This window comes from Trachymyrmex cornetzi, unplaced genomic scaffold, assembly GCF_001594075.2.
Source record: "Trachymyrmex cornetzi isolate Tcor2-1 unplaced genomic scaffold, Tcor1.1 scaffold793, whole genome shotgun sequence".
NCBI classification, from domain to species: Eukaryota; Metazoa; Arthropoda; class Insecta; order Hymenoptera; family Formicidae; genus Trachymyrmex; species Trachymyrmex cornetzi.
The window spans coordinates 402,691-415,301 of NW_017300128.1; the positions used below are offsets into that span (position 1 = coordinate 402,691).

The 12,611-nt window shown below is 31.3% G+C and overlaps 3 protein-coding genes across 3 annotated transcripts in view; 2 read left to right on the forward strand and 1 right to left on the reverse strand.

Annotated features, from left to right (window-relative positions):
• Window positions 1–735, forward strand: part of LOC108768382 (gamma-aminobutyric acid receptor alpha-like) — an 8,538-nt gene extending 7,803 nt beyond the window's left edge. Inside the window, exons 9-10 of the mRNA XM_018518783.1 lie at window positions 5–138; window positions 486–735. Of these exons, the coding sequence (XP_018374285.1) occupies window positions 5–138; window positions 486–711 (360 nt within the window). The 3' untranslated portion in view covers window positions 712–735. The remainder of the gene's footprint in view (window positions 1–4; window positions 139–485) is intronic.
• Window positions 736–2,952: 2,217 nt separating this feature from the next.
• On the forward strand, window positions 2,953–4,942 carry LOC108768383 (ras guanine nucleotide exchange factor P). The gene is made up of 2 exons (XM_018518784.1): window positions 2,953–3,188; window positions 3,823–4,942. The coding sequence occupies exon 2, from the start codon at window positions 3,881–3,883 to the stop codon at window positions 4,940–4,942; it is 1,062 nt and encodes a 353-aa protein (XP_018374286.1). The 5' UTR covers window positions 2,953–3,188; window positions 3,823–3,880.
• A 2,616-nt stretch (window positions 4,943–7,558) lies between these two features.
• Window positions 7,559–12,356, reverse strand: Rep (Rab escort protein). Its single transcript, XM_018518823.1, has 11 exons — window positions 11,919–12,356; window positions 11,749–11,815; window positions 11,029–11,220; window positions 10,758–10,944; window positions 10,439–10,676; window positions 10,127–10,349; window positions 9,840–10,046; window positions 9,627–9,751; window positions 9,387–9,547; window positions 9,097–9,267; window positions 7,559–8,865 (listed from the first exon to the last, which is right to left on the reverse strand). Exons 1-11 carry the CDS (start codon window positions 11,965–11,967, stop codon window positions 8,692–8,694), a joined length of 1,794 nt encoding a protein of 597 aa, XP_018374325.1. The 5' UTR covers window positions 11,968–12,356; the 3' UTR covers window positions 7,559–8,691.
• Window positions 12,357–12,611: the final 255 nt, after the last annotated feature.

The window sequence follows — 12,611 nt, forward strand, 5'->3', positions numbered from 1 at the left end:
CGAACGAGACTCCTGTCATTCCATCACGGTCGCCGTTTCTTCGAAACCGTCGACGATGGAGAGGCAGACGCAAACTGAACTTATTTTACCGATATGGAGGCAGTTTCTTTATTGCTTAGCGGGAGATGAAGCTTTCAGGTATATCATGAATTAAGAAAACAAATTTTATGAAATACGCGATATCGCACTGCAGTATATCTCTGTTCAATTTTTATTCTAATTAATAGATTCTAATTAATATAGTTCTATTTTTCTTATATATAATTATATATAATTTTATGTAATTGGACATATGTCATAATTATACACAGTTGTACATATATAATTTTATATAATTATACATAAAACATTTTTTCCCAGGATTCTACACATATTTATCTTATAACTATTTTCTATTTATTTATTTCTTTTTTATTATTTCTTTTATTAATAGTTGCATCTATATTGTACGAAAGAGATGCTATAATTAATATTTAAAATTACAGGCGTCGCCGGCAGCGGGAAGTGGCTAGCAACTATCGAAAACGCGGCGATCGTATGTCGAAGAGATACATAAATAGCGTATCTTACATCGACAGAGTGGCGCGGATAGTCTTTCCTGCGTCTTTCGGTCTACTCAATGTCTGCTACTGGGTAGTTTATGTTACCTATCAAGAGGAATTTAAATGGCAGGATCCGCCAATCGGATCGATAACGCCTATCTCCTATTAATGAAAATAATAATAATAATAATAAAGCGACATACATCACTATATTAATTACGAGTGAGGGAAACAAGAGAGATTACGCACTTTTATTCGAAATTGAATTATTAAATTTATTTCAAATTAAGTTATTAAGGAGGTTGTACGGCAAATGCAATATGTTAAAAATTACTTGAAAAAATTACAGACTATTCTAAATTACATTTAATAATAATACAAAAAAAATAGAAACAGTTGACCATCTGGATCAAAAGTTATTTAAATAGGTAGTAATATTTTTTAAATTTGTACTCTAATGTAAATATATGAAAATGTATTATAAAATAATGATAAAAATCTCAATTTTTTAATATAAATATTTTATGAATTCAATAATATTTATGTAAAGTTACTTTGAGATGCAGATATTAATTGTTAGTAAATAAATAAAATTTGTTATTTGTTATAAACTAATGGTGAATCTCAATGAAACTTTGCATAAGTCATATGTTTAGTACTTAACATATTTATATAAAAGCATTTAGATTTTCCTTATTATTTTAACAATTTTTGTTTATAACAATAAAACTAATAACACAAATAAAATAAATAATCTATAAAAATATGTTGCTCAATAAAACCAGAATGTTATGAACACAACTTTCATGTATGTAGTTTGTTTAAAACATAAATATTAATATATGTGTTTTATGCCCTTTCAACCTCCTTAATTAAACGTATGCATATTGTCATAATTTTTTTTACTTAAAATCGCTTGTACATAATTCTACGAAGTTCTCATAGTTGAATACGTGTTTGCGAAATGCTTTGTATATGTCAATATCTTATTCGAATAGAAAAATGAGAATCGAGACAAATGAAAAATTTATTTTTTTCATAAATTTTTTATTTAACTATCACAACGAAAGTGTGTACGAATGTTAGGCAATTTTTTAAATTGTTTCCGATTTTTCTTTCTCTTAAATCATAATCTTATATCATAAATAAAGTCCCTTGATTAACAGTCTTGGTCAAATTATTATACAAATTTATTAAGGAATAAATTTCTTAAATTAATGAATTTAAAAATAAGAAAATTAAAACAAGGTTCAGCGAATGTATTGAAAAATCAATAAAATAAAAAGGAGATTATGAGCATAAGCTATTGTAAAATAAATTTAATACTTTTATTTATTTATTTAATATTTAATGGATATATAAACTGCGCCAAAATTTAGAATTAGTAATATTAATTTACTCGTAATATTAATTTTATTACTGACATTTATAGATATATAACAAATTTTATATATACATTATATGTATATTATATATATAATTTAATAGTCCGATATAAGCTTATTGAAATATTTATATCAGTCAAAATATTAATTTTTCAATTATCTTTAATTATTCCACTGTGAAAACAACGTAAATTCATCCAGAAGCTTGCCATCCTTAAAGTAGCTTACAACGGACAAAAAAGAATGTCGAATACGCTTTGCCATTTTCCATAAATCCGGATTTACAATAGGGTTTGCTTTAAGCCATAAGAAATGGGCGAATCACAGTCGCATATTCTTCTCGGATTCAACTGTAATTGGTCAATTTCTTACGGCTTAAGACTTAAAACATCTATTGTAGATCCGGGGTAAAGGCCTTGGCACATAGAAAAACTTAAGACGTAAGACTTACTTACGAAGTAACGAAATTAATTGGGCCTTCTACAATAAGCCGCAAGACAGAAGTTCTAAGCGATCTTAAGTCATAATCGGTGAAATTAGCTAATAGCCAACTTGAACGACTTGGTTAAGACTGGTTAAGACTTCTGACGTTCTGACTTGCGACTTATTGTTGTAGAAGGCCCAAATATGTTGGATTCGCTATTGCTTACGTATGGTCTTACGGTTTCTATTGTGATTGGTCGATTCGCTTACTGCTTAAGTCTTACGCCTTAAGTATTTTTATACGCCATGGCCTTAACGGACAAGAAAATAACGTCAAATACGCTTTGTCATCTCCCATTGGGTCACAATACGATTCGTCGAGCAGCTAAAACGATTGGCTCTTACTTTTAGATCTGGCGTTCCGACAAATCTCATTCGACATGTTCAGCATCAACGAATTGTCACGTCTCAAGCATGTAATACCCACGGCTAATTTGCTGGGCGAAAACCAATCGTGTTCAATCCATTCAATCATTCCATTCGACCGTTAGGCGCTACCGATAGCCTTACTACTATTTCCGTTGAACGCGACCTACTGCGTCAATTGTTTCGGAAAAAGTTTCTTTCCAATTTTTCGGTATTACGACACTGTGCTGCGAATGAGTCTATCTCTTAGGAAAATCGAAGTTGACGCGATTTGAAACTAACGTAAATTCATCGTTTTTTCCAATTGCGAACTCAATTTTGCTACGCGGGTATAATGCGTTTTCCTGTATCATTTTCACAATTATACCGATTACAACATGGTGGTTGGCTGTGATATTCAACATGATACTCCGTACGTGCAAATGTGATGTAAACTTAAGAATTGACAAAAAGAGGAGTCTCACGCACTTAAATATATAATAGCTTAATTTTAAGCATGATTAGTATCCTTCTATGCCTCTGGCATGCACAAAATATTTTCATTAAAAAAGTATTATATGCGTATAAACAAGAAAAAATTTATCACACATTCTTAACTTTCAAATGTTGTAGAGGATATGTGCAAAGATGTTTGTTTCCTTTTACCAATATTTCATACATGAAAAAAATCAAAAGCTTTTTCTTTTTTTCTATTCCTTTTTAGGAATAATATGATAAAAATATATTGTTTTTAACTTTTTCCAAATTGTTTCCCACAAATGAGTGAGGATTATTTTATTTTCAATTTAATTTGAATTTTAATGAATTAAAAATACTCTATTATTTGAAAAAAATTGTATGGAAATTTTAAAAATATAGTTTGCTCATTATAATGTCGTGTACTAACTTAGATATTTGAAGAGCGAAATGAAAGAGAGCAAATGTTTAGGTCTACATAGGACTGCAAAAGGTCATAATTATAACTACTTGAGAAATAATCCGAAATTTTTTAACATAAAAATATTAAGCGATATATGTTTTTTATGACAGAATATTTTTTATTGCAGGATTAATGAATAATATAAACTCAGAAGATCTTAAAGAAGTTCGATTTTTAATCGAAAAATGGATAAGACAACATGCCCCCAAACATATAAGGAAATCGATCAAAGCATTGTCAAAATGGAGATGGAATCTGAACAAAATTTTAAGCCTGACAATTTAAATATCAATTTTGTGGAAGTTCCCTCAATAGAAGAACATGATGTTACCATTTTGCCGGCGAAGTTTAGAGGTAGAGGTAGAGGTAAAGGCAGAGGCAGAGGTAGAGGTAAAGGTAGAGGTAGATACAGCAACAGTTCACAAATCTCAGCCTCGCCAAAGCAAAGTCATTCCACGGATATGAAGGCAACTTTGAAGAAGGACCGTTTTCGTCCGATTCGGCCGAAACCTTTACAACCTATTACTTCGACTATACTAAAACATAAATTTGGATTACCAATAATGAATATGGCTACTTTACCATCAAATCGTGTTATTTTACCAAGTCCACTGAAAGAAAAAGTAACTATTACACACGTTACACCTCTAGATAAATCTGACAAGATAAAAAATATCAAACCAATTAGCAATGACAACAGTGTTTTGCAAAAGAAAAACGTTTTTAGTAGCGATATTGACAGTAAAACCATTGACACAAAAGTAGTTGTCGACAGTAAGACTATTAACACAACAGCTGTCAACAGTAAGACCATTAACGACAGTAATAAAAGTGAAACCGTAAATATTGTACCAATAACTAATGAAAGTAAAATTGATAAAATTGTGAAAACTGAAAGGTCAAGCATCATAGCAAAAAGTAATTGTAATAACAATAATAACACTGATAATAGTAGTAATAGTAATAATAATAGTAGTAATAAGAAGAATAGTAATGATATTAGCAGTAGTAATACTAATAGTGATAAAAATTGTAATAATTATGATAAAGATTTGCGTACTAATAGTAAGACGAAATCCAAATCTAACAAGAATAGTATTGAATTATTTTTTGAGAGTATGGCACAGACTGTGTTGAATTTACCTAACGAAGTCCAAGCAGATATTAAAATGCAAATTTGCAAAATTGTTACCAAGGCAGAGATAGAATTCTGTGGATCTCAAGTAAAACGCAAGACTAAATATTAAATTTTAAGCATATATTGACAATGTGTTTATTGTTATTAGATTAGAGCTTGTGTTCAAATTATAATTTCTTTTACACAGACTAAATTTTCCAAGATGTAGAACAGGCCTGAAGCCAGGTTGCACATTTCGACTGATTTTGCCTATCGTCATCCCTACACGAAGAGAATTTTGTTTCAAAATTTACCCTGAAAATCTGGTGGTTGTTAATATAAACGTAGTATTTATATAGATATGAACGAAGACACACGTCTAATCGACAAATTTTATATAATTTGTATTCTTAATTGTGCGTAACAGGATGGAGGTGCAAGTTATTAGTACGACCGATCTTACAAATCTCGACTTGTTAAGAAGAGTCGTTCACATGATCAAATGGGAATTATGGTCGCAGCACGGACTTTTGCATAACGCATAACACATAGTACATAAGCGAATCAACTAATCAGAAGCTTTTCTTTCCTCTCATTCCATGGAAAAGAATAATTTCGATTGGTTGATTCCCTTATGCATTATGCATTGTGTTATGCAAGAGTCTGTGCTGCAACCATTACTGTAGGTTGACTAATTGCGTCTACATTCAGAACAATTTCATTTAAATTTTTTGATTATTAAGCCTAATGTTATATTATGAAGAAAAAAGTAGCCGAAACGTCGGAAATATACGTACATACAGGTGAAGAATAAAGAAGAATTGTAACGTACATTAATAATAACTGTGTACTAATTCTGAGTTGTCTATTGTTTTTGTAATATTGTTTATGGTGGTTGTGGTACAATATAATATTTTAAAGATTTTTACCATGCATTTCAGTAAAGTTAATCGAATTTATTTTATACTTTATTAGTAGTATAGTAGTATTGTATGAATAAAGGAGATTTATTAATGAATGAAGGAGATTTACATTAAAATTCTTGGAAATATTAATGTTGCCTCACGACTATCATATTTTCAGGGTAAATTCTAAGAAAAAATTCTCCGTGTACTCCTTTTGTTTCATAGCGTTTAGACCAGTACTGGGATTTACTTGCACATTTCGGCCGATTTTCAGCTTGGTTCCTGTCCTTTACTTCACTAATCCGCATGCAGCCCAAGTGTCGATCGGCACTTCGAGTTTTATATTTCGAGTCCTATATAATGCCCTATACGATTTACAGCTAATACCGTTCATGAACAATCATTTTATGTCTCCGTGCACAGTTTAAATGCTATGAAAAGGAGTAGGGATAATGGTAGACAAAATCGGTCGAAATGTGCATAGAACTACAGGCCTGATGTTAGGAATTGTTATTGACCGAGATTTTGAACAAATCTATAGTGGATAATCTTGAAACATTAATTTGACTCAAACAATATAAAGACGTCTTTAAATGCATTGTGACATAAAGACGTCTTATGATCCGATTTTAAACACTTTGTTTTTTGGGTAGCTATATCTCAACAGATATATAAACAAGATGTAAACGGCAAGAAATCTAGATATTTTCCTTGCATTTACATTTTATTTGTCAAAGTATATTAGTTAATTTTATTTTTTAAGCTCTCATAATTTTAAGTTGATAATATTGATATATAGTTTATAATTACATTTATAAAAAATATAATTATATAGAATTTTTTTTGTCATGTATTTATTTTTCTTTTCTTTAATCTTTAATAAAAAAAAATCCACAACACAGTTCTTCAAGCGATGTTCTAAAAATGTCTCTAGGTTTGTTGGAGAACTTTGTTGTGTGGGAATATTTTGATGGATAGAAACACTCATTGATACTGAATTAAATTGGATTACAAGATAATTACATATGTAGTAAATTTTATGTGCACTCATATTTTTAAATGTTGACTACAATTTGTATTGTAGGACATGTGACGTTAAGGATGTACTGCCAGTAATTTTATGTATATCGAAACAAATAAGAATAATATTAAGTTTATTACACAATTATATATATATATATATATATATATAATGTATAATCGACAACAAGTTATATAATTTATCATAATTTTATTTTTTATATGCCGTATAAAAATTGTATATAAATAAAAGTAAATATATATTAACGAAAACGATACACAATTTTGATAAAGAATGCTACAATATTTAAAAATGCTAAATAGTATAATATTTAAATAAATGCTAATATAATAAGTGATTTCTCAAATGTAAAGAAATGATGTAAGTTAAAATTAAATCTGTTGAAAACTATAAAAATCTTTAATTTTGAACTGTATGATTAATCTTTGCTGATATATTACTGAATTATATGAATACTAGATACATGTATGTATATATTTGTTCAATTTTATTGAAAATATGAAATAAAAGGATAACAAATTCATTTATTCTATCTTTGTGAAGTTGTGTTCTAATACAAATATAAAAGTATATATGAATTTTATATCTAAAAAAATTAACAAATAATCATATTGTCAATTCAAATCAATTTTTTCCGGTCTTTTATAAATATACAAGAATGAGAAAGAAATTACACAAATATCTGTAAAATAGAAAATATGTATATCTTAAAATAATTATCTACATCTGAGACGACATAAATATTAAAATGAAAAAGGAAATGTTATCTTATCAATCTTGAACAAGTGAATAAGATATTATTTCTTCGTAAACGTAAACTATGGAATGTGTGAGCGGTAAATTGAAAGCGATTTATGTCTAAAAATAAAAAAATACTAAAATTATTAAACCATTATCTTATTTAAGCCACAAATATCGGACGAATACAATCACGTTAAAATTCGCTAAAATAACTGGTGCCTTTCTTTTCATTTGATAAATATGAATACAACAATACAATAAAATCACCGATAAAATTATTCCAAACCATACCCTAAACACAATTATGTCAAAACAAATTATTCATTTAAATCATGTTATGTTTGTTTCTCATATTTATTACAGATATATTATGACGCATTAAAGGTAGAATATCCATTTATGTATAATGCGTGTAATACAAACTATCAATTCCAATATGTCACGATGTCTATCTAAATGACTAATGGCTCGTGCACATACAATACCTTATATGTAAATTACGGTATGCAATGCTGTCAATATCTACTAAAGTATCAAAGCGTGACGCCACATATCTTCCCATTCTTATCTTTGCTGATAATGTTATACGGTGTATAAGGTATGTTCTGAGTCTAATGATTACGAGCGCTACGTCTATCTAGAATGGATTTCAATATGCATCTGCATTTTCTTTATTCTCGCTGTTTAATTATACACAAAAAATTATTAAATAAAAAATACATATATTATATATATAACGTGTGAATCGCAGTATATCAATTCAGTGATATAATTTCATAAACTTTTCACCAAACTTTTCGTAAATGCACTTGTGCTCTTCTAACGAGTCTGTGTCTTCTTTACCAAAGCTCACTTTTATCAGTAAAATGTGAAATGCGAAAGCACTGCATTTGTATAGGTGAGAGATGAATCGGAAATAAGCGATTCAACGACGAAAATATTCTGAAGGGACAAAAAGCAATGTGTAAAAGTGTACGAACAATTAAAAAATAATTTTAACGCCGTAAAGCTTCTCGTTACTACTGTCTCGCAATCTGTACCTTATGCTCGTTTTTTTTTCTTTTTTTTCGAATATATTTATAAGGAAATGCAATAACGATGAAGATAAAAGACACTAAAGGCGCAAAAGCCTTATTTGCTTTTCGACAACAGAGATGCAAAAGCATTATACTATCATTATATGATAGTTGTTCATTCTTCTTTTTCGGCCTTTTCGACATCTTGCTTCTCCTCACCCTCTACGATATCACCACCCTCGAATTTTGGGCCTGGTGCTTCATCGCCTTCCAGAACAATTTCCTCTGGATCAGGCGCGCGTGGTAAAAAATCCTCATCTGGATACATAGACTTGAAAATGTTCTTAGCCTGGAAGCAAAAAATAAAAATTCTAAAGAGTTATGTAGTGCAATTTTAAAAAGTACAATTTATCAAAGTAGTTTTAAAAAAACTGATACCGTTTTGCAGTAAATACATTTATCTCAAAAATAATACAAAACTATAGAATATTTAAAACAGTAATTTTTTTAATTATATTTTATATATACACAATTATTAATACATTACATTACTACTATATCTCATATTATCAATATATACCTGATTCACAGCAAAGTCGAAATCAAGTTCAAGATCCGGTCCAGAACATAGGTGTATATTACTTGGCGCAGAATCGCTTAGTTTAATGTCGCTTGCAGGTAAATTCAAATATAAAGACCATAATACTTGGGGTAATGGATACTCAGATTCTTCTTTCTCTTGTCGGTCATCCTAATATAATTATTCAATAAAAAAGAATGTTTGCTTTTACATGATTCTAATATTTTTTATATTTTACCTCTCATAAGAGATATAATTTTATATTAACAATTTTTATAAAGATACTTTACCTGAAGATGTCGTTTATCAGGAGAGACTGTTTGAGTATGAGAATCAGAAGAACTACGCACAGCATTGGGATCAAGCGGTTCTGCTCTCAGGAACTTATTCACGACATATGCCAGATCTTCCTTTGCATTCTTAGTACGTTTGCATGTCATATGAACTATGACTAAAGAAAAAAAGAAATGTGCGATACGGACATAAATCAAATCGATTCTGAAATATATTCCTATTGATATCATACATACATAATCCTTGAGGACAAGCATTAGTAGATGGTCCCAATTCAATTAGAGTAACGGCTTCTTGGTCTGGTTTTTCCGGCGGATAATACAAAAGAGTTAGACTTTCTTTCTCACCTTGCATAATTGACCTATAACAGCGAAAAATATCTCCAATAAAATATATTGTACGCATATACATATCTTTTAAACTGTGCAAAATCTGTATGAAAAAAATACCTGTCAGTAATGAAAATTCCGCGCGAAATTTGATTTTCTCCCTCAGAGGCTACGATTTCTGGTGGCAAGTGTCCTTGCCCTACGACTAAATGCTCCAAAGCCAATCTCTGTTTCCCACTGATAATGGCCTTGCATTTATCCTCGTTAACTACTACGCCGTCTAATTGTCTTTTTAAACAATAAATTCCACCAAAGACTGCACATAGTCTAGTAAAAGTATGGAAAATGTCAGTTTTAGATATAAAATATAGAAAAAGTTTCAGCGTTTCGTGTTTTTAGAAATGCACCTGCAGAAACATTGAGGCAGTTCTCCGCTTCCGTACATAGGCCATAAGAAAGGTGTATTTCCATAACGTCCAAGACTATTGAGAAAATGCTTCGTACGATTAACGCCGTCTCTACATGACGTTCTGTCCGTTGCCATTGCAATAGCTTGCATAACATAATGCTGTACTATAGGCGTAAGATTTTTCGTATTAAGATATTCTAAGAATGTTTTATCACGGAAACCTAAAAGATAAAAGGAATACATTATTAATAAAAAATTAAATAAATAAGAAAATGTATCCGTATTCAAAACATTTACATACGACACGCACCATCAAATTCTGGACTATCGGCGCCTTGTTCCATACAAGATGTCAAAAGCTGCATCAACATTCTTTTCTCGATTACGCTAACCGTTTTGTTAGCGAACACATCGGCACGGGAGCAAGGGACTTGTGTAAGTTTACCATCCATAAAAGTAGCAACTCTAGAGACCGCACGAAATTCGGCATAACGTGCAATGTTGCTGGAAATCAACAGTTCTACTAATTCACCACGGGCGAATAATAGCTGCAATAAGAATCACATACTATATACATATGTACATTAAGAATAATGTGTCTACAAATAAGTAACTATCTACAATCTTACTTTAGGCGCCAGATCGATATTAAATCTTCTGTATTCCTTCTTGATACGGTCTATGCTCCATTGTTTCACATTTTCCTTTTTATCAGCCTTGTCCTGATCAGTCTTTTCCGCACCTTCGAGGGCGGCACTATCTCCAGAACCCTCAGTCTGGGTATCTTTTGAAGATACGTCAGGCAGGTCTGCATCACTGCATAAAAAAGATAACTAGTCAGAATACACAAGATATTATCTAAAATTGTTAAACGGTCAATTTATGCAGATCATTTCTTACTTGGAAATATACCAGATTTCTCCAATGTTCTCGACTGTGGAATATTGGTCACTAGCCTTCAAAAATTTTTCGTTCGTTTTCAAATCGACATTTGTATTCCTAGTACTACTTTTAACGGTTTTTAAATCTTCTATCCATTTTTGTAAGCCATCAAAATTAAATGTAGCCCACAGTCCTCCATAATATTCGTTGCTAAACAAAACAAGTAAAAATTTTAATTAATAATAATAATATGCATGAATATTGTCTTGATTACAAACAGCTTATCATATTTTATCAGGAAAGGTAAAAGAAATCTTTTTATCTTTCAACAAAAATGCATGATAAAAATTTAATCAAAATACTTCTTTATTTTCTTACTTTTCTTCTAATGATTAAGCAAGAGAGATTATCTTTTATATAATTCTGGCACTATTAAGAATATTTAATAATAATTATATTTAATAATAAACAAACTGACAGCATATCAAAATACAACAAAATTATTTCATACAATTCTGGCAATTCTCTCTTTCAAAGATTTAATAAGATAATAAATACTAACATAAATATTAAACATAAATATAAATACTAATATAAATATCAAAAATAAATAACAAAAATATTAAATATTGATGATTATCTTTATAAGTTTATATGTCAAACATATTTTAACTGTACATATGATTGACAGGTGACAGATGCAAAAAGGAAAAGATACTCCAAACACTTGGTCGTTACCTGTCCAGATGTAGAACCCTCTTGCTGATCCTGCTTGCCGCTGCGGCGACGATGGACTCGGTCATACCTGTCGGAAATTATGACAGCGAAAGTTACCGGTGAAAAAGTTTTAGTTTCTGCTGATGAACGCGACGCGCAACCATTTCCCCCGTCATGATAAGAATCAATACCTGTTCCTACGACGACCACATCGTATTCGGTCGGCAGATCGTCCTCCATGGTTGTCTCTCCCTCGATGGTTGCCTACCTTCGGAGCTGATCGGATTGCACAGGTGTGACAATTGGTGCGAGGATATCGGCGAATAAATTATAAATCTACGATATATCGGACGCGAATCGATCAATTCATTTTCCTTGACGATCGACACCGACGAGATTCGCGTAAAAAAAATCTGCCCCGCCCCGCACGCGACCCACACTCACAGCTCCTCGCGCACGGGCCCTACTCAAACCCTTTTTTGCCGGAGTTTGACAGAACTGGACAGAACGAACGGTACCGAAGCAGTCAAAGGGGCGAGTGGATCAGAGTGGATATATGCAATGAGAGAAAAAGAAAAGGAGAATGAGATCGTTAATCTGGATGTCTCGCTCAGTCTCGTTCATCACGAGCATCGCGCTGCCTCCTCGCGGAGCGAGACGCAAAACATATGAGAATGCCCAGTGATAGTTAGAGTCCCTAGAAAGAGGACTTTAGTTACTCTAGGGACTTAGGCTGGAGTCCCATGAGGTGTATTTACCGCGTATCGCGTAACCGCGTAACCAATCAGAAGCGATTCGCTGTTGTGATTTCGCGTTTTACTGATTATTGATTGGTTACGCGGTTACGCGATACGCGGTAAATACGCTTCATGGGACTCCACCCT

Excerpts from the sequence above, each read along its gene's own strand:
- LOC108768383 (XM_018518784.1), top strand. The coding sequence starts at position 3,881 with ATGGATAAGACAACATGCCCCCAAACATATAAGGAAATCGATCAAAGC.
- Rep (XM_018518823.1), bottom strand. The coding sequence starts at position 11,967 with ATGGAGGACGATCTGCCGACCGAATACGATGTGGTCGTCGTAGGAACA. Across the intron at positions 10,350-10,438 it reads CGATAGTCCAGAATTTGATG|GTTTCCGTGATAAAACATTC; the intron begins GTGCGTGTCGTA and ends TTTATCTTTTAG. Across the intron at positions 9,752-9,839 it reads GGAATTTTCATTACTGACAG|GTCAATTATGCAAGGTGAGA; the intron begins GTATTTTTTTCA and ends TCGCTGTTATAG.